This window comes from Branchiostoma belcheri, unplaced genomic scaffold, assembly GCF_001625305.1.
Source record: "Branchiostoma belcheri isolate BF01 breed outbred unplaced genomic scaffold, Haploidv18h27 scaffold30, whole genome shotgun sequence".
In the NCBI taxonomy this organism is placed as follows: Eukaryota; Metazoa; Chordata; class Leptocardii; order Amphioxiformes; family Branchiostomatidae; genus Branchiostoma; species Branchiostoma belcheri.
The window spans coordinates 1,977,704-1,999,845 of NW_017803910.1; the positions used below are offsets into that span (position 1 = coordinate 1,977,704).

Below are 22,142 nucleotides of genomic sequence, written 5' to 3' on the forward strand. Positions count from 1 at the left end.
TTTTCTTCCAGTTCTAATTCTCACTGTGAAGCAAGGTCCTTCGACAGTTACAGAGTAGTACTAGTAAAATTTTGATAAAAGGAATTAATTTATATCCAACCCGTATGCTGTCTTTGATAAATTCAGAACAAGTCCGGAACAGTTCACATCCTTGTATTAATGTCCTTGCTTATATACATCAGCCGCGGAACCAAACTTGGCGTACAACCTTCCGTTGTCAAGGTAACCATTACATCACTTCCGGTGCGCTAACAGTCACGTGTGCACATCCGGTGAGGGGCGTCTGCCGGACGTCGATAATGTGGTCCGATTTGAGGCTCACCGTGGGCCTAATAAAATCAATTATAAGTTCTAGTTCTAGTTCTATACAATACTAAGCAATACCCCTCGCGGGGTCTAGTGCTTAGGGAAGTGGTCGTTCCCCAGCGTGACCGGTGGTGGTGGTGAGGAAAAAATAACAACAAAGTTCAATTTATCTACAAGGGTTTTATGCTGATTCACTTAACTGTTATAGAAAATAAGATCCATACTAACCTAATCTTAATCTATGAAAAACTCCATATAATGAAACAAAATATGGTAAATTGAATATTATGTTTTAGGTAAATATATCAACATTGTGTTAAGTTGAAATTCATCGATGTAACATTAGGTAAAAACACAGTACAGCATGCATTAGTTGTTAAATACACAAAAGGGACATTTAATCTAGATCTTTCCCACCCTGCAAAATCTTATACATCGAAGAAACAACTTTAAAGTTGTCGCCAATATCACAACTTCACCATAATTCAGTGATTGATTAAATCTCATTCTTTCTAATCATTTTGAAATTTTGTGAACAACTTGCAATTGACGTGAAACAAAGAACTAGAACGGGCACATTTCCCTACAGAGACCACCTTACAACGCCAGTTTCTACTGGGTGTTAATTGGACATTATCCAGACCACGACTTAAAATGTTCGCAGTAGTGATGAACGTCTGGAAGGGGCTTACAGCCTGCTTTATGGTGGTGTGCAGTTTTATAATTCTCTCGGACGGCGTTCCTGTAAACAGTGAGAAGACTGGTAACAATCTACAAGCCACGGTGAGTAGTAATGATTTCTATTTAGACCAACGGCAGAAGATGGCGGCCGTAGATTTGGACCTTTGGAGCGTTTTGCCTTGGCTAGTCAAATCCTAACTTTCACTCATATAACAAACTTTTTGATTACCGAACAAATGAAAGTTTGTACGCGTCTGTGAGATTAAACGACATAATGAGGGATTGAACTTACAATACACAAAAGCGGATATATATAATCTTCTGTCAGTTTTTAGCCTTTTTCAATGTCAAGTGTTAAACATGTAGTTCAAACATGTTGAAAGAGGTCAAAACATCTAATAAGTATATTTTCATTTGTGTTGGAGCTCAAGTTTGCAAAGCGAAAAAGGCCGAATTAGTAGTGGAATAATTAGTTAATTAGAGCATGCAGTTCACAAATCTGCCTCCAGAGGCGCTGCTGTACTGTGCAGAGGATGACCACAAACAATTAAATAGACGAAATTTATGGTATAAATTTTCGACTTTCAAATGTTGGTGGTTGATTGAATTGTACTGTCTCGATTGTTTTATTTCGTTATGAATAAAAATTATAGTTCTTAGGCGGTTTCCGTCCGCCATAGACGACTTTATGTCCTAATATGGCCACATAAAAGGCCTTGCACCAGCGGAAGTAAAAATCATAACAAAAACCGTGCTACAGAACGTCTGGAGCCGTTTTCTGTAGAAGTCCTGAGGAAAGACAAAAGTCGTAAAAGAATAGAACTCAGACTTCTACTACGAGGGTTACTTCCCGTCTGTGATATTAACCTGTTCATGGTAAAGAAAAATATTTAACATATAATAGCAAAGAAATACTTTTAAGTATTTCTTTGCTATTAAATATTGTCCTACATGGGCATGTATTGTACCATATTGACTACCCTTGAAGGTCAAAGATAAACTCCAAGGTCAGAAAGATGAAGTTCAAGGTTAAACAGATAAGTTTGCATTGTTTTGTGGCAGTGAAGTTTTTTTATAGGATTTTCTGATTTTGAAGATGAGTTATGTCATGGGTTTTAAAACTATTAGAACCTTGCGACAAATCTGTTATCTTTATTATTTTCTACTTTGTTTCTTACAGACATGGCTTGTAAAATACGGCTATGTTTCACAAGAGAACCTCGACATCTCAGAGAGAGGGCCAGGGCGTTTGAAAAACGGAACAGAAGTCTTACTCCCGCCACCTGACTTTAACCTGACCGCCGCCATTGTGAAGATGCAGAAGAATTATGGGATACCTGTCACCGGAAAAATGGACAACGCCACCAGACACATAATGCGCATGCCTAGGTTTGTTCGTCTTTTCTTAAATTCTATAACGGAATGCGTTTTGACAACATTATTATATGTACGTGTGAGGAAACACTCAAAAGCTTACCAAGACATTGTCATCGTAAACTGTGTCATTATATCGTAATTTTTAGGAGATTCACCCTTGGCAACAGAAAAATACATTTTTGTGGCTTATTGCAATTTTTCGGCCCACTATCATACCACCGGCAAATCTACTTGGAGAGTACCATAATCACTATATATTGACTTTCCATTGGTATAAATGTGTTTAAAATCTATAGTAGAAACTTGCTTTTCCTGTGTATATTAGATTAATATCTCTATGCCTACTCCCATCTCAGGTGTTCTGTGAAGGACCCGGCAGACTGGCTCTCTGTGGATGTGGCGCCGTATGTTCTCTCAGGAACCAAGTGGCACAAATTCCACATCACGTATAAGTGCGTATACTTTCTTCTCATTGTGCATCAGCTGCCAAAATCCAATATGGCTTTGTTTATTCTTAATGAAACACATTCAAACATTATGGTGACCAGCCTTTCCAACTCCGTCCTGCCACTTGCTACATACTGTAATCTAACACCACATGGTTTCTGCTACAGCACCAGTTACCATGGTGACACTGCCGCGGCCGTCTGGTCCAGGCCATTGACCTTATTTCTTTCAACGGAAGAAGACGAAACATAGCGAAAAACAATATGTTTCCTACGGCAAAGGTAAATGTGCATGTAATGACAGATAATTTTCTTTTACGAAGGATAACCGAGTACACGCCTCGGCTGAGCCGATCAGAGGTCCGCAGGATCATGCACGACGCGTTCCAGATCTGGAGCGACTACACGCCGCTGGACTTCACGGAAGTGACGTCAGGAAATGCGGATATGCTGATCGCCTTCCCGCGGTGGGACCACCAGGACGGCACTCCTTTTGACGGGCGATGGGATCCCAAGTATGTTCATCTCATAATTATTTATTCACTTATTGGTGATGATGATGATTATTGGTTTATTCATTTATTTGTCTTTTTCAATCCGTACAGCCAGGGCTGCCCGACTAGCCTGTGATCATTGCAATGGGCTAGCCCTCCTGACAAAGACAAGACATTAAAATGGAATTTTACATGGATAACATAAGAATCTATAACACTCAGACGGTTCGTTGTTTTATCGATGGAAGTTAAATACATGCAACGTGACCATAAAACAACAAGTACACTGTGTTAACGGTTTGTTTCTTTTTTGCCTCCTTCTTCACTATATGCTGATCTAGATGTGTATCAGAAATATTGACAAAAATAATTGTATGATTTTTTTTTCAGTCGAGGAACGGGTCTTGGTCTCGCGCATGCGTTCATGCCACCCAGTTCCGAGCGCATCGCAAAGAAGTATGGGATAGATGGCGACACCCACTTTGACGGAGACGAGCTATGGACGACGGGAACGCATCGTGGTATTGTAGTCTTTGTTACTCCTCCTTCTAGCTGCGAGTCATAAGATCATGGTTTAGTAGTGTACCTTCTTCTGTAAGCTGAGCTCAGAAGTTTTGACATCCAGGTAATAAGAAACACTGGAACTGTCTGTCAAGCAACTGGATAGATTTTGAAGACGTTAGACGTTTGTTAGACGTTTTGTTACACGTTTTAAGTAGCATCCACACTGTCTTTATCCCACTAGTTATCAATTTTTTTTTTACTTCCCCGTTCCCGGAAAGGCGTTGACCTTCTGCAGGTCGCCACGCACGAGTTCGGGCACGCCCTTGGCCTTGGCCACACCCTGGTTCCGGGAACCATCATGTACCCAGCCTACATTTACAAGGACAAGTACTGCATCCACCCGGACGACCTGCAGGGGATACAGGCTATGTATGGTGAGTTTTGGTAGCCTCTACCAGGCTTCAGAATCTACATGTAGTTAAAGACCTTACGAAAGAAAGTCGCTGTACTTTTTTTATGTTGTGTCAATAAAGTTCTTTTTAAGAAGTGGCTGGAAAGAGTAGAAATTGGTCAAATAGATATAACATGCCAGGGGAGTTAGTCCGCTAAAGGAGTACATTGCCTCTTCATAACGTATTCCGTCAGTGGACAAAGTCTCCTGTAGTCCTGGCTTGTCATCTGTCGTCTATTTGGCCCATTTCTACTCTTTCCAGCCGTTTTTGAAGCCTGGTAGAGGCTAGATATAGGTTTTGGTTCAGCGGTCATTCAGCAACCCTTTTTCTAAACCACCAGGTCGAGATTTCGCTGCTTTTTTTGCAAGAAAATACGCATCACCTTACGTGCATTGTAGTGCATCTGGACCAAGCGGCTTGAGGTTCAGACCCTTTCAGTCATGTTTGACCAATGACTGAAGCCATGCGTGTTCAAAAGAAATTCATCATAGGAAGGGCGTTTGAACCAGTAGACATTTGGTGATTTTGTTAGCGTTAAGACATGCTTCAGTCTACAACACTGTTTAATAGAGTTTATTCATTTATCCAGGTTCCAGGAAAAGCAAGAACCCGCTGATACCAGTCTGCTCTCTGTTGCCGGAGAAATGCCATGATTCAAAGTACGATGCCGTGTTACAGTTCCGAGGGGACACATATTTTATCCAGGTACAGTTGGCTACTGTATTATTTTGGTAATTAGTATGTTAAGATTTAGTCTGTACCCTTTTTTTAATTATGTTCAATAGTTGTTGCCATACATGTACGATTATCGTGTAATAATGTTCTTCGTCCATAGTGTAACTAACGGTACAACTTTATGGCCATGGGTCGCCCTATTTTTTTTTATTTGTTCCAACATGTAATCACCAGACGCGGTGACGACACACTCAAGTTTTTTCAACTTATATTAATGCCGCCACCAACACAGGGGACAAATACATGACAGGACAATACTCATTTACACATGAGCTAAGTGAGGAAAGTCGTGTTAAGTGCCTTTCCCAAGGGCACAAGATCGGTGGCATGTCAGGACTCGAACCCGGGACTCTTAGTCCCGAGTCGCGCACTCTGCCGCTACGCCACACGACCCCATTTTATATCGCCCTATTTTATAACACAGTACCTGTCAAATTGTATCGGATTCCATAATATCCATTAAGTCCGATTTACTTTGAAATCCAAATGTAGGGAGTGAAGTATTTCCGTAGACAGAGCCACCAGGTGCAAGGGCCGATCCTCCTCACCAAGATGTGGACTCACCTGCCGGACAAGATAGACGCCGGGTACGAGAGGAAGGACGGCTTCGTCTTCTTCTTCGGAGGTTCGTCACCAGTACTTTTTTTTATTCCAACATGTAATCACCAGACGTGGTGACGACACACTCAAGTTTCTTCAATTTCTATTAATGCCGCCACCAACACAGGGGACAAATACATGACAGGACAATACTCATTTACACCTGAGCTAAGTGAGGAAAGCCGTGTTAAGTGCCTTTCCCAAGGGTACAAGATCGGTGGCATGTCAGGACTCGAACCCGGGACTCTAAGTTCCGAGTCGCGTACTCTGCCGCTACGCCATACGACCCCACAGTATTTTATTTATTTATTTATTTATTTTATTCACAAAGTGCAATTTGTGAGCACTGGACAGAAAGCACGTAATGTGCTTACATTACAAAGATACAAACATAAATACAAGGTTGTATATCGAATTTGAGGTAAATTTGCATCAAATCTGATTCTCAACCACACCCCGAACACTGCTGACCCACTCCCAGACACCAGCCAACCACCACCTAACCTCCCGTCTACAACCGAATTTATTTTAAAATTTTGTTTATTCAGGGTCCAAGTACTGGAAATACAATGGTCGCCAGCTGGAACCGGGATACCCAAGGTACATCTCGACAGACTTCGGGTTGCCTAGCGACCTGGATGCGGCATTGCCATGGCAACCGACAGGGAAAACATATTTCTTCAAGGTAAGCGAGACACAGTGAAGAAAGGAAACTGAAGTGATGTGACCACGTGTCACGATCATGACACTAAGTAAAACATTTCTAAGAGGAACAGACAACCAAGAAGGGTGGGAAAAACTAGTTGCCAGATCATCTGCCGCAACGGTCGAATTATTAGACTGAGGGATAGATGAGATGAGATGAGAGAAGCAAGACAACAAATCAAAGACGCAAATATGTTCTATGCGGCAAGACAAGTTTACTTTAGTTAGCTTTCCACTCATTACTATGACACTCTGTCAGTGTCTGTACATACATGTCTGTCTGGTCCAATCTCTTTTCCTTTTTGTTTACTTAAACATTCATACATGTAGATAAACATAAACGTTCTGCCTCTTCACAGGGCGAAAGGTACTGGCGTTTCGACGAAGAGACGGGCCGGATAGACGACGGCTATCCCCGTCCCATCTCCGTCTGGAAGGGCGTGCCCAACCATGTGGACGCCGCAACGCAGTACATTGATGATGGTAAAAATTGCATTACGATTAGAACGATTCACTATTGTATATCCAGAACCGCGCCTATCTAGTTCTATGCCTGGATGGGCTAGGGGTAGGATCAGGCACGGTTCTGAATAGTCTCTATTGTTTCTAGAACCGTGCCTATCTAATTCTATGCCTGAAAGGGTTAGGGTTAATGGACTAGGGGTAGGATTAGGCCCGGTTCTGGATAGCCTACGCGTATTCTCCGCGGTTCTGGATACGCTTGGACTATCCAGAACCGTGCCTGGGCATGGCTCTTGATAAAGCACTGTTCTGGTCACTAAATATTCACAGTTTGTTTTGTCAACGAAGACACAATATTCACTGAAGACACCAAGGCTCTATTTAGGTTCATGTACTGAGAACATCCACAGCTTCTATTAAACATCTAGTATTACATGTGTTAAAACAGTAACATACAACATGCGTTGAAACAGAATAACTGCAATGCCGATTTTGCCCACCACAGATAGCGTCTATTTCTTCAAGGGGCGGCGTTACTACAAGTACAGCGAGAAAGCTCTCCTGGTGCTTCCTGGGTACCCAAAATACACCGCGGAATACTGGATGGACTGTCCGCCGCAGTCCCCGGATGAAGAGGACGATGACGACATCTACATCCCGCTCCAGCCCCAGCCCACACGCCTGTATTACCGGTCGGCTGGGCCCCACACTTTGCCGTCAATGACTCTCATGTCTTTTGCATTGTGTTTAACACTTTTCACAGCATCTACTAGTATATCTTCGAAATAACAATAGGACAAAACCTGATATATATTAATATTATCATGAAAGTTCATCTGTGTTTTTAGTAATCATAGTAAAATGTTGAACTTTATTCCAACACACAAATTATATAGAGATCAAATTTTCAGCGACCACTGTCGCCTTCATCAGGATAATTAATGACCAATCACTTCAAAACGTAATCTCGCGAGAGTTACGTTTACAAACACGTGACCTTATTCACACGAAACTTTACTGATACGTGACGTAAGCAAATTCAGTATAATTTGTGTGTTGGGATGAAGTTCAACGTTTTACTATATTAATATTAGTATGAATCTATATTGCACATTCCTGCTCAGATGGGCTAAATGCACATGTGACCAGATGTGGTCTACAGGATATAAAACATGGAGTATTAATATTGAATGCAGAACCGCGCTACATTCTAAAGCTAAGTGCTAAAAGTCTATATATCATTACAACAATACTATATACTACTTACATGTACCATCTACTGATATACTAGTAGGTAATCATCACGTCATGTCTTGTAAACTTTGAAGATTTTTTTCGCATTTGTACATGTATGCAGGTTAGGCCACACCAAGTAAATTTTATGGATGACGTCCTTTGGAGACCCTAAATCTAATGCGAGAGGGCGAAAAAAAAACAAGAAGGGCCCTAAAAACAAGATGCCTAGATTAGAAATATACTAAGAGATGACAAATGTTAGGACACATATTGAATGAGGTGACACAGTGTAACAAGCAAGAAGTCTTTTATTCATCATCAAAACAGCAATAAATCAGGTGGAACATCCTGTCCTGTGTCCCGTTACGGGTTTCACGTCAATCTGACGATTTGCGGCACTGTCGTGACTCTTTGGTCATAGTTACAGGAAGCGGAATTTCTTTTTTTTTTTCAAGGAACAGGCCAAAATCAATGCGCGCGCGGACGTCATCCATAAAATTTACTTGGTGTGGCCTTATAAGATAGTGGTGATCAGAGTCTCTTATACCTACCTCGGTAGGGATCTGGATTATTCAACATTGACGATCTAGATCTATTCACTGCACACAGTTCAAGATCAAATCGTGAATTAAATAATATAAGCACTGTCATGGTAAGGGAATACATGAGAACTAGGCTTAGCACAGACATACGGACTTATACAACATATAACTGTTACATATGCATACAACTGCATGCACATGATGCTATTAGTACCGTTTTAACATTCTCTGTCACTTGTAAAGTCATGCTATATTTTCACATGAAGCCGAAGCCAACATGGGATGTAACATATAGAGGATGCAAGACTATTTCATAATACAGAATGCATCTTCCATTTCATTTGTTTACGACTCCTTATGGTTTTGAATTAGATGCTTGAGATTAAGGTAATTAGTTTGGTGGACCCAAAACATGTCAGTTCATTCTTCTGTAACTAGTCACAGTAATAGGAAAACGTGTATGTTTGCATCAAAGTTGGTGCATCCGTATACAACAATCAGCCACGTACAGAACAGGCCATGAACTATCATTATATAGTAACATGGATCACTACGTTTTACAAGCTTGTACTGATCTCTTGTGTTTTGAATTCCCTGTCTACTATTAACAGTTACTGTCTCCGGTGGTCCCAAAGAACCCAAAAGGCCATAATCTGCTAACCCTCTAAACTCCATTAGTGGACGTATATTGAGATTGATTTTTTCAGACTCTAGAACTCAGCATACTGTTACCTAATATATATTTCATTCTTTTACTTTGCTTTGACAAGAAATTAAAAGAATTGTCTCATTATAACTATATGTTGCATGCAAAATGGCGCAGGTTAAGTTGATAAAATGCTTGTTCAGACTCATTGATCATTGCAATATGACTGGGATGTGAGAGATTGTAAATTTGAATTACTGAGTTTTGTAGCCATTTCGTCTTCCAGTTGGGAAACTTTAATCGGATTTGGTAAAGCCTACAAATCACCACCTGCTAATCTTCCGTTTATTGAGTTTATCACAGACATGTAGGATTTGTAAATATTGTTCCTCAAAATGTAGAACTAGTGGAAGAATCATCTCTAATTGTTCATTTTATATCAGAACCCAATTCTTTAACACGGTGACCGTGTCCAAAATGCACCGTGACTGGCACTATTCCCCAGAAACAATTTTATTACTAAAATCAAAGAATCCTCATATCATAGACGATGTGGGTAATTTCGTCTCCCACTGTCTCAAAAGAAGACGTCAAACCCGACAAAACTAGTGCCACGTATGTTGTAGAATGTGTATAACTTTGCACATAGTCTCATATCATTGTATTCTCTCCTTCAAACACGTTGTTTGTATTTGCACTTAGCCTTCGGGCATGTAGCTGCAATTAACTTTCTATATTCCCTCCCCTCTGTTGTCTAGTACTGTCCCAGTGTTTCGTCCTGGCGAGGAGCTGGATTCTGTCTCCGTCGTCTTCCCGCGAGCTGGCGTTGCTCCCTGGCGATTTTTCGAGACGAATGTCCGTTGAGTTAATCGCGTGGTTGTTGTACCCGACTGGTACCTCGAGCCCCTCCCTTTGTCGGCCCCACGGCCGCAGCAGAGGGCCTTCTTCATGTAGACGCGGAACTTGTCTCCCAGGAGAGCGTACAGAAAGGGGTTGATCATGGAGTTGATGGAGGATAACATGCCCACGAACAGCTCCAGTGGATCTTCTAAAAAATGATCATTTAACCAAGGAGGTTAGAAAGGGGGAGAGGGGGGGAGAGAGAGAGAGAGAGAGACTCCCACGAAAATCTCCAATTTGATCATGTTGACCTGAAGACAATAGAGTCGTTTTGAATATCACAGGGAAGGCAGTTGGTTGTCATTCACTTTACACGAAATTATATATAAAGATTATAAGGACCAAGCTTACCATAAGGAAGGCTGTACAGCTCGAAGTAATATTTGACCAGATACACGATGTGAATCGGCATCCAGGAGACGATGAACACGGCCACTACAACTGTCACCATCCTCGTGACGCGGTTTCGGGACTTCTCTGTCGTCTTGGACGAACTAGCCGGGACGACATCGCTGTGGCGCAGTTTGTAGTACAACCTGGCGTAAACTGGCACCAGGATGGCCAGGGGCAAGATGCACCACGTTACGAACCGATAGACCAAGATTCCTTTCAAGTAATCGTCATACTTTACATTTATAATACTTGACGGATCTGAAGAACAGCGTTTAAATTGGTTCTCATTAGTTTTGACCTTTGAAAAGGCGATGATGTGGATTGTGAATATGAGGGAAACCAGCCAAAGACCTGCGCTGATGAGCCACGTTCGCTTCTTGGAGCTCTGCTGATGGTGTTTGATCGGGTTAGCTACAGCCTGGTAACGCTCTATGCTCATAGCTATCATGAACAGAATACTAGCATTACCACAGATGCCGTATAACGCCCGAGTTATAGCACACACTGCCTGTCCAAATATCCAACCACTTTTTGGTAAAAAAAATTGAGCGTTCCAGATAGGGACAAACTCGCAACAGTACAGGAGGTCGGCAACAGCAATGTTCAAAACAAACACGTTGGGGACAGTTCTCATCTCGCGATATCTCGCGATAACAAAGATGACCAGGGAATTTGCTAGAGTTCCGATGGCAGCGAGAACGAGCTCTACAAAGACTGGAATCGTCACAGCGGTCACGCCGTTGTCAACAATGGTGCTGTTTTCAGTTGAAGACGTCTCCGTCGTGAAGTTGCTTGAGTTGGTAGAAGACACGAGTGTCCAGTTTGCCAGGAAGTCTTCACTTGGGTCCAAAGAGACATTACCGCCGTTTGCTGACATTGTTCTACGAAAACAACAGATTCGAATAAGACATTTCCTGCCCATTTTGACTGAACACTCCTACTGCGCTGCGAGAACCATTTTGCATCTTAGCTCAATTCAAAGATATACATAGTATCGGTCTTCCTGATGTTTGTATAAAAAAGGGTGATCCGGTTGTCCTTCTATATCAAACTGGTGTAGTTGCATGTATAAATACTTCTGTATGAGTAGATAATGAAATTCATGATTGTATAAATATATATTAACCCTTTCATCATAAGCTATATTTGTATGGAAAACGTAGATAAAAATTGTTTAATAATTCTCTCCGTTCTCGCAAAACATAAGACGCAAATGCCAACTGGAGATGGAACTAATATGAGAAAAACGGAAAATAAATCTGACCCAAATCATCGATTTTAGTAATACCCTGACACGGATATTTCATTTCTCATGAATAGATTATGACATCGTCAAGCAAAATTGATCTTTTGAGAGATATTATGACATGTTTATCTTATTAGCTAATATACCCATTAGTCAATCAAATTATGTTGTGTACCTTTTACTCTCTTAATGGAATTATAGTCACTGGGCATATCGTACACTACAAGAAAATCGCACGTTATGTTCGAAATTCCATCGCAAAGCAGTCAACAAAATACTTTGTGATAGAAATTATAAGTTACATTGTAAAACCATACAGTAACCATAGAGGGAATCCTGAAAATCAGCATGTTGTTTGCCTTATTTAGAAAGAACGATACGACCCAACCTTTCCTAATCTTCAGCCGTTAAATTCTTTGTGAAAACAAAGTGTACCAAAAAATTAAGAAATCAAACGTCTGCAAATTGAAAAAATAATTTCTTTCTTTCTTAGCTGAGAGAGCACGTTTGCTGAGAGGGAAATAGTAATACAGACGCTAGCACGATACAATAATATCAGTACAACACAATAGATAAGAAAAAACCTTACCTGTTTTGGTTGCGCGCTAGCTCTTTACTGTTCTGCACTGTCGGCTCGAGGGAAGTCTAGAGAAGCACACGTACGTCTCTGGTTGCCGCTCTTATCTTCCGCGATGTTAATTGTCCCGTGTAGATTCGCCGTGTTCTGTCCTTATATGGAGACTCCTTTTCCCTCTCGCAAAGCCCTCCCAAGACCATCGTCATACGTCTACGTCATCTGTGTCATGGGGCGTGACGTGTGATACTTTATTGACACCCACCAACTACTTTGTCACACTGTAATGAATTTGATTCTGACGCATCTGTTGCATTGCCATCGCAAGAAATGTTGTGAGAGAAAGGCTTATATCAAGCATATGTCAATGTTGAAAATTCATGCTTTTAGGGTTCTGGTATCCCTTTAAAGTATTTTTCTTTCACATAAAGTCCAATCAGTTTCCTTTTAATCCGATCATGGGTTGTACACCTACTCATCATACCGTCCCTGTGCGTCTCTAACAGGAAATGGGTCTCATGGGGCTCTGGAGTTGTGTACATCAAGATAATGGAAGCACCTACGTGCCTACTTGAGCGCAACACGGTTCACTCCAGTGTTTTGTTATCGACTGAATTGGCCTCAAGAGACATCCTTAAGTTTGGAAGCGTTAACCTCTTCGAGGATCTTAAAGAACATGGAATTCTTTGTGCTTTGAGCAAACCAGACACCCTTAAGTTCGAGACATTATAACCTCTTTGAGGCTCTTAAAGAGCGTGATATTCTTAAGATCGAAACATTAACCTCTTTGAGGATCTTAAAGAACATGGGATTCTTTAGTGCTTTAAGTAAACTAGGATGTCCTCACGTAAAACGGTCATGAGAGGCGGTTGGGGACATTTTAGAATAGGTCGGGATCCATTAAAGCTTTCAACCACCCCTCCTCTGAGACCTTGAAATGAATTAGCTCCTAGATGTTGACATAGATCAAACGAAATCCCTCTCCTCATGCTCAGTAAAATGGATGACTTTGTGATCATGAGCTCGCATCATACGCTAGGTATTATTACCCACTGCGCCAAAATTAATAATGGGAACTATCTGCGTATATTCATGATATAAGTTGTTGATTTTTCGTTAATCGAAACAGCCCGGTCGGGCCCCGGTTTGGAAATGTGACCTCGGCATTAAACAGAACAGGCCATGAACTACCATTATATAGTAACATGGATCGTAATGTTTCCAAGCTTGCACTGATCTCTTGTGCTTTGAGTTCCCTGTCTACTATCAAAAGTTACTGTCTCCGGCGGTCCCAAAGAACCCAAAAGGCCATAATCTGCTTACCCTCTAAACTCCATTAGTGGACGTATATTGAAATAGATGTTTTCAGAGTCTAGAACTCACCATACTGTTACCTATATATGCCATTTTTTTTACTTTGCTTTGACAAGCAATTAATATACTAATCCCATCATAACTATATGTTGCATGCAAAATGGCGCAGGTTAAGTTGATAAAATGCTTGTTCAGACATATTGACCATTGCAATATCGTTAGGATGTGAGATATTGTAAACTTGAATTACTGGGTTTTGTAGCCATTTCGTCCTCCAGTTGGGAAACTTTAATCGGATTTGGTAAAGCCTACAAATTACCACCTGCTAATCTTCCGTTTATTGAGCTTATCACAGACACGTAGGGGACAATTTCACTTCACTAGTCGTGCTTTTAATCAGATTTGTACCGTGGGGAAATATGCATCACAACACCCGGACATGCTTGAGTAAGCTGTTTCACCGATGCACCTTATCTTTTGCCAAAGAAAACTTGATCTTTTGGACGACATCCCTAGGAGACCTCGAATATTTTATATGAAGGTACGAGAAATTGACATATCTTGATTGTTTTGCATCCTATCTTAATACATGCAGTAAATCCCCGAGTCATTAAAGGGTAGGTAAGGTGTCAACAAATTGCTTTTGGTTCAACCTAGGTTACAAAGGTGCCAACATGTTAACGATCTAGCTGATGGACTGAGACGTTAGGTCGAATTTAAAAGGAACGAAAACGCATCCCTTGATAGGGAGCATCTCCATTTTTCATTAGCCGATGTTACTATAGTGTCAGGTAATGCATCTAGGTGTAACCTCATAGGATGGGCTTCTGTAGATATGAAAGGAAATGTCTACTTCTTGCAACTATGTCATCTAACATGTTATAAACCACACACACACACACACACACACACACACACACACACACACACACACACACACACACACACACACACACACACACACACACACACACACACACACACAAACAAACACACACACACACACAAACACACCCACCATTGTTCTCGATGTGCGTCCTGTAGATAATATACACACAAACCACGCCTCTTGCTAATACTATCTGTGGGTGGTTCATGAGCTTCCACCAGTCCAACAGGTTGCAAGGAAGAGTCCACTCAATTACTTTTGTGGGGGAAAGCATTGAAAGGCATTTTTTCAGAAGTACTACTAGTATTACATTTGAGTACAAAAGTACTTGAATGTGTGCAAAGTTTATAACTATAAGAGGGATATTCTAGAAGGTTGGCCGACATAAAGTAAATAAATTTGAGTTCAATTGTTGTGACCATGTATCTTGTATTCAAACCCTCATGTGAATGCCATTGACATGTTGTTAGACAGGTCTGTGGCAGTTTGAGCCACTCTACAGTAGTCACCACCATGATGATTCGACTGGCCATCCTGTTGTGTATGGTGGTGAGGTAAGAAGTTTGATTTCATTTGATGTCATTTCTTGAGAGTCCTTCCGAAATTATCTTTCATATGCTATTAATCCTTTTCATGAAATAAATCGTATGTCGGAATATGCATGTTAAACTATGTTTTATGTCCTTCATGCTGATAGCTTAGGCATATACCTGGCTAAAAAAGTAATACAATTGTTTTCAACTCCAAAACTAGAGTTCCGCGATCTCATATATTCGCTAAATGATGTTAACCTTTACGACTAATTAATCATAACTGTTTCTCATTGATTATGCAAAAAAGATCCTCAATTTATCATATTCTCTACACATTACGAAGACTAACTTTATGGTCTAGTAATACATGTATAGCAAATATTTCATCAAGCAATGTACTTCATCATGTATATCGTCTGTTGATAAAATCACATTTAAACAAAACATGTACGGATCCATGTTGAACCCAAATAGTTGCCACTCCCTTTCCTGTACCCCGTGTCACGCCACCCGATGCCAGGCGCCTGAAAACTGCCCCGGGGGCATCGTCAAGGGAGTGTGTGGGTGCTGTGACGTGTGTGCAAAGGTAAGACATCAACACAACAGCGCTACCTATTGTTTTACAGTATACTACAGGCTTGCATACGTTGACAAATCTAACGTTGCCGTACTCCTGTTTCTAAAACAGTGCCTATCTAGTTCTATGCTTAAATGGGTTAGGGTCAGGCTTGGGCACGGTCCTGGATACTAGTATTCTCCGCGTATCCAAGAACGTAGATTTGCCCAGGTATGAGTGAGTGAGTGAAGGCCAGTGAACGCGTGGGCTATCCAAAACCGCGCAAGAGCTTCGTTCTTGATTTGCAAACTGACCTTTAAGTTTGAAAAAAAATATCACGCATCTTTGTCCAAACACAGGTTAAAGGGGAAGATTGTGGCGGTCCATGGAACATCGCGGGAGTCTGTGACGAGGGACTCATTTGTGACAAGCCTGATGATGATTTTAACTCCCACGGAACCTGTGAAGAGAAGGAGTCTTCTTCTGCAGGTATACCTGTAGACTTTGCATAGCGCTGATTATGGGTGGATGGTATGTGGGGGAATTCAGGAGGTGATGTAAATGCCATGAAATGATGCCAGCTGTTTTATTACAAGGGACAACTGAGAAAAGGAATCTTGAGAGTTCATCTGCGATGGTAGCTGTCACTTTAAGTTATGAAATAAGTTCAAACTGTAATTTCCAACACAAGAAATTTGACCCAAATTTTCGACTGTAGAACTCAATTTTTTGTCAAGGAATTAATGCAACAATCCGCTGCTTCTATGACATTTTTTTTGTTTCTTACCACCAGATTGTGGAGAAAACGCGCACTTCGATGCCTGCGGCCACGGCGCCTGCCAGCCGACCTGCGACAACCCCACACCCATCTGCACCGCGCAGTGCATCCCGGGATGCCAGTGTGACGACGGGTTCGCGCTGCATGACGGGAAGTGCATCGCCGAGGACCAGTGCCCGTACCCGATCAAGGTAACAGGATCTAACAGAACACAGTTTTTTGCATTATGGGGATTTTTATATCACTCTCTCTCTCACTCTTTCTCTCTCTCACACTCTCTCTCATTCACTCACTCACTCACTCACTCACTCACTCACTCACTCACTCACTCACTCACTCGGAGAAACGGAGCGGAGACACAGCGTTCACGGATGGATTCCAGGCTAGTCAAAACCCACATCTTACAGTCTCAAAACTGATCCTACACCACACAATACAATCTATACATAAATAACTCTCACATGAGATTTTCTACCCAGTCTTCATGAATTGTGCCTGTACGTGTACTATTTTGTAACCCATAGACCCCCGTGGTTGGCCATTAATACTGTGTTGTTCTACCTTCTAGTGTCCCGAACACAGCCATTTCCGTCAGTGCAGCACGTGCAAGCGCACGTGTGAGAACCCTAACCCCGTCTGCACCAGGGAGTGCAAGCCGCCAGGCTGCCACTGCGATGTCGGCTACCTCTGGAAGGAGGGACGCTGCATTCCCAGGAGTCAATGCGATGGCTGCTCCATCGAAGGAGCCGACTACTACCCGGTATTTTTACAAAATATTGCCACCTGGAACAAAAAAGATACCAAAGAAGACGAAAGCCCCCCCAAAATGCCTAAAAACACGCCAAAAATAAGACAAAGCCAAAACCTCTGCTTGGAGAGTAACAAACCGGGAGCTATATTGAAATGATCTCGGTCGTGCACACATAAATCGAACCAAGGAAGTTAAAGGTACGTTGTAAGAACGATACAAAAAGTCAATTATTTTATTGTGTCTTTACAACGTATATGTTTATGTCAAATAAGTGTCTTTCAGGAAGTGGAGGTACAAAAATATGACACCATACATTCGACTCTTATTTCAATTGCACGTAATATATGTCCATTTTCAGGGCATGATGTTACATTATGATATCCCCCTTCAATAACGATTTTTTCCACACAACTGTTTTTTTTTTCAGAACGGAGCGAAGTGGGCTGATGAGACTGAGGGAACAAACTGCATGTGTCTGCGGAAGCAGGTTTTCTGCACTCCGATAGACCGGACCCACTGCGCGGAGAACTCCCGTCTCGAGCTCACATGGGTCGCTGGCGAAAACTATCCCATTTGGACCTGTATCGTCGGTACGCTTTTAATAAAGACATCAAATGCAAAAACAATTTCAGAGTAGCAAAGCTGGATTTTCAAAGTCAAAGTCAATTTTCTGGTAACGGGTTATCAAGCCAATGTAGTAAGTTGACTCCAGCAAGTTTTGTTCATTTGACCAGTATAATGAGTTGGCGTAATGTCAGGCTTGAGTGGTTAGGTCTTGGTTAGGAAAATTAATTCATAGGTAGCTAAGGGTTTGTATTATACTGTTGTCAGTTGTTCTTAGAGTTTGAGTTGGCAAACCCCCAGTTTTTGTTTTTGTGTCTTTTTTTCATATTTAAAAGACAGATCATTGTGACTTTCTAGTGTGCAAGAATTTTTGAGACTGAAATGTGGAAAAATACTTTTTAAGGCCTTGTATGAGTGTTTATAACATGTATGGCCTTAGTTTATAACTTCCAATGGCCAAACGTAATTGGTGGTATATGCCTTTTATCATAGAATCTCCAGAGAGGACTCCAGTGGAGCCTCCTGACCGGAAGTGCCCGGAAAACAGCCACTTCCGGCGGTGTGGGTCAGGTGGATGTCAGCCGACGTGCGAGGAGCCGAACCCCGTCTGTCACCGGGCATGTATCCCGTCATGCCACTGCAACCCCGGCTACGTCAGCGGGGAGGGGGGCTGCACTCCCATCAGCCAGTGCGGTGGATGTTTGCTGGAAGGTGGCCAATACTACCCGGTAAGAATTCTCAACATTTTTGGTGTGATGTAGCCAGCTACCGCCGCGCCGCGTGTCTGCGAAGCTGGTGTGTTACGCCGACGGGTGGTTATACTGGCTATACAGACATACTAGTAATCTTCAAGCAGATCCAAGGGTGTCAAAACATCAAATTGGCCAGGCAGTATCCATTAGCCAGAGATGGATGATACTGTCTTTTGCCACCGCAGGATCTGCTCGGAGATTAATATAGACACATAGCAGATAAAGATAAGATAAGATGTTCTTAGCATGAAACTTCGTCTGTGTTGGTACAAGTCATTATGAAATAAAGACTAAATTTTAACTGCCAACTCTGCAATGAATCGGGACTTATGCCAAATTTTCGTCAACATTTCGGGTAAGTCCAAATTCATTGCAATGTTGGCAATTAAAGTTTAGTCTTTATATCACGATATATACTATTAGATAATCTGTTCTCTTTGCATGTTTAGAATGGAGCCAAGTGGGCGTCTCAGAAGGTGGGTGAGAACTGCATGTGTCTGAAGAAGAAGGTTTTCTGCGCGCCGATAGACAAGACCCACTGCCCTGTGTTCTCCCGGATAGAGACCAGTGAGACCGGCAGCCATGTTATCTGGACCTGTATGAAAGGTACTAGTAAGTTTTTTTTTTTTCAGTCTGAATGTACCGAACGTCAACTTGTTCTGTCAAAACAGGATAAAACTTTTTCAGGTATACATGGGGTACCAAACATTAGTCTCTAATATATCTCACATAGCTTTGGACCCAGCACTACCTCTAGTTTTTACGGACTACCTTGACCCTAGTTTTAGTGGCGTGACCCCAGATTAGGCTAGTCGAACTCAGGGTTTCTCAAAAATCCTAAATTGGGGGTTCTAAAAAAATGTCTTTCCCGTCTTTTAAGATCTTTGGGGTTTCTAAAAAATTAGGATTTTTAGAAAAAAAAGCGGCTTAATTTAGCATGCTATTTTGTCTGAAGATGCGTCGACGACCACGACGAAGTGTGAGAGGGAACGCGAGCTCGCCCTGGAGTCCGGCGCGATGGACGTGTTCGTGAAACAGTGCGACGATGACGGGTCGTACCTGCCGGTCCAGTGTTACGGCTTCACCGGCGACTGTTACTGCGCACACCCGCACACGGGCGCACTGTACCAGGAGACCAGCGCGAAGGGACCGCCGGGGGCGGACTGCAGTACCTACTGGCAGTCGCAAGGAGATAAATCAGGTAACGTATGCTGTAACAGTTACGTTGTACCATTCTAGCCAGAGTACATGTATGATGTATGGCCATACGCGACCAGTCTAGTCTCCACCAGACTCATTTACAGGCTAGATAATTAGTAAAAATTGGCCTAAAAAAAGAATGTAGCTGGCCAGTGGGTTAGCCGGTTGAACATAGTACAAAAAGAAAAGGGTATATATAATGAAACTTAACACCCAAGTTATTAAACATCAAGTGCAATATACGATAGAGGATCCACTCAAACTTGTGCCCCAGCTCCAGAGCCGAAGACGAAGTGTGAGATAGAGCGAGACTCTGCTGTCCGGCGGCCCGGAGTCTTCATCAAGCAGTGTGACGACCAGGGGAGGTACCGCGTGGTGCAGTGCCATGGCTCGACAGGCTACTGCTTCTGTGCCAACCCGAGCGACGGGAAGATTTTCCACGAGACCGGGAAGAGAGGGCAGCCGAAGCAGGACTGTGACAAGTACTGGAAACGGCACGGTGCGTACTTACTTAGTCCTCTTCTGAGCCAGCATGGCTCTTAAGGCAGAAGGAAGGTCTTCCATCTGGCCCGGTCCGCTGCCATCTTTGGTGCCTCATCGAGAGTGAAACCATGGCTCCGCACTTCTTTGTCAATGGTTCTTCGCCATGTCCCCTTCGGGTAGCATCGTTCCCATCGCCAGGTAGGTTAGATATGCTTCCTTCTGTTTCTGTAGCAAGTGTTGTTTTACAGGTTGGGCTCGCTGGCCCTACGCCTAACCTTCCTCCTTCTCATGTTGAGCGTGGTCCAGAGTCAGGAGTTGCCGCTGTCGTTGGCGTTACCCAGAGAGCACCACTTGGAGCTGGCAGTCGGTCTTTACTCCCCACGGTGCGTACAGAAGACCATTAACCTCCAAGCAGCGCTCTTTTTTTATACCTCCATGGGTACACTGAGATGTTTGGGTGGCTGCAAAAGACATTATCAAGTTGGCTAGACAGTATCCATTGGCCACCCTATGGCCAATGGATACTGCCTTGCCACCGTATGATCTGCTTGGGGATTAAAAACATTATAATCTCTTTGCGATGTTGTTCTTAAACTAGAGAACCTGACATTTGCTCGGGTGCAAATACAGCATATTTCACTCCATCTCCCTCCCCTTCCCAAAATGAATGATAATTATGTGGTGTGTGCTATATGGCATGTGTCGTAAAGGGGGAGAAGAAACTAAACCTGTACATGTACTAAAAGTAAGATACCAGACATGTATTACTGTTTTTTGTACGTAGAACTTTAACATGACCCCTATGTAGCTCGTAATGTACAATAAAGGCCATTCATTCACTCATTCATTCATTCATTCATTCATCCATACATTCATTCATTCATTCATTCAGCACTAAAGACGAAGTGCCAGCAGGAGCGTGAGCGGGCTGAGGCTGACCTGGCCTCGGGCATGGTGGGCCTCTTCGTCAAGGAGTGCGCGGAGGACGGCTCCTACAGGTAACGTTATGCCATCTTGGTGGTAGAGGTAATGACAAAGTGTAAATATGAAAGGCAAAGTGTAAATATGAATTTTCATTTACTAAGTACATAGAAACTAGATTTAGGATTTAGACCTCTGACCTCTCAGCACAACCTGTAGTCTTACCATGTTGTAGTTAAGTTACGTTTAGCCTGTAGGTGTATATACATGTAGATAAACGTGTAGCTTGGTTTAGTGTTTGTACGTGTAACACAACTCCAGGAAGACTAGTATGTATAGATATTCTGTACAAACTAATGGAGATCGATCAAATAAACAAACAGGACCCGGCAGTGCCACGCCTCCACCGGGTACTGCTACTGCGTCCATCCGGAGACCGGGACGGAGTACAGGGAGACCGGGGTGAGACCGTGGGAGACCGCGGGGGCTGGGTACGACTGCGACACCTACTGGAAAACGAAGGGTGCGTTACTTAACTTCGCCTTTTTGTTGATTTACCTTTTATTTAGACAATTGTTACCTCCGCTTGCTTTTATATATATTATGGACAAACCACCATGGCTGCATGAAGCTTCATGTATGACTGACGTTCTCTGTTGTAATGTACAAGCCGTATTTTCTATCACCAAGCCGGTATGTGTGAAGGTACCACACATAATGATAGAACAAACGCAGCTTATGTCTGGTGATTTATAAATCTTTTAATGAACGAAGCGAAGTACAATGTACATGGCCTAGCAATATATCTACATCTATCCGATACTAGACACTGCCCCTCGCGGGGTGTAACGCCAATGCCCTGGCGCAACCAGTGATGGTGGTGCAAAAACAATAATGAGACAATAAAAAGTCAAATTGTGTGGTGCAGTATCTACAAAATCAAAAGGAAAAAGTGATGCTATGATATGTACAATGTAGTCCTACCTGGACAAGTTGTCAAATGTATTTTTCTGTTGGACAACTTAATCTCAACATATAGCTTCTTTGTTTGTATTGTTCATTCAGGTGAAGAGACCAAGAAAGAAGAGCTGTGATTGTTTCA

General features: G+C 42.4%; 1 protein-coding gene across 1 annotated transcript; it reads left to right on the top strand.

The window, feature by feature from the left end:
• The first annotated feature begins 975 nt into the window (after positions 1 to 975).
• On the top strand, positions 976 to 22,134 carry LOC109474118. Its single transcript, XM_019774326.1, has 24 exons — positions 976 to 1,089; positions 2,168 to 2,376; positions 2,721 to 2,816; positions 3,134 to 3,325; positions 3,695 to 3,825; positions 4,087 to 4,242; positions 4,850 to 4,965; positions 5,488 to 5,620; positions 6,144 to 6,280; positions 6,660 to 6,783; positions 7,268 to 7,445; positions 14,973 to 15,056; positions 15,510 to 15,621; positions 15,951 to 16,080; positions 16,385 to 16,560; positions 16,938 to 17,129; positions 17,548 to 17,710; positions 18,177 to 18,412; positions 18,886 to 19,042; positions 19,392 to 19,637; positions 19,911 to 20,135; positions 21,012 to 21,117; positions 21,424 to 21,563; positions 22,106 to 22,134. The coding sequence occupies exons 1-24, from the start codon at positions 976 to 978 to the stop codon at positions 22,132 to 22,134; spliced, it is 3,582 nt and encodes a 1,193-aa protein (XP_019629885.1).
• The last annotated feature ends 8 nt before the right edge of the window (positions 22,135 to 22,142 follow it).

What these genes read in the sequence shown, in the direction of transcription:
- LOC109474118 (XM_019774326.1), top strand. Translation starts at nt 976, where the DNA reads ATGAACGTCTGGAAGGGGCTTACAGCCTGCTTTATGGTGGTGTGCAGT. An exon ending in AACGCAGTACATTGATGATG is followed by an intron (nt 6,784 to 7,267) that starts GTAAAAATTGCA and finishes TGCCCACCACAG; the next exon opens with ATAGCGTCTATTTCTTCAAG. An exon ending in GTCGCAAGGAGATAAATCAG is followed by an intron (nt 19,638 to 19,910) that starts GTAACGTATGCT and finishes CTTGTGCCCCAG; the next exon opens with CTCCAGAGCCGAAGACGAAG.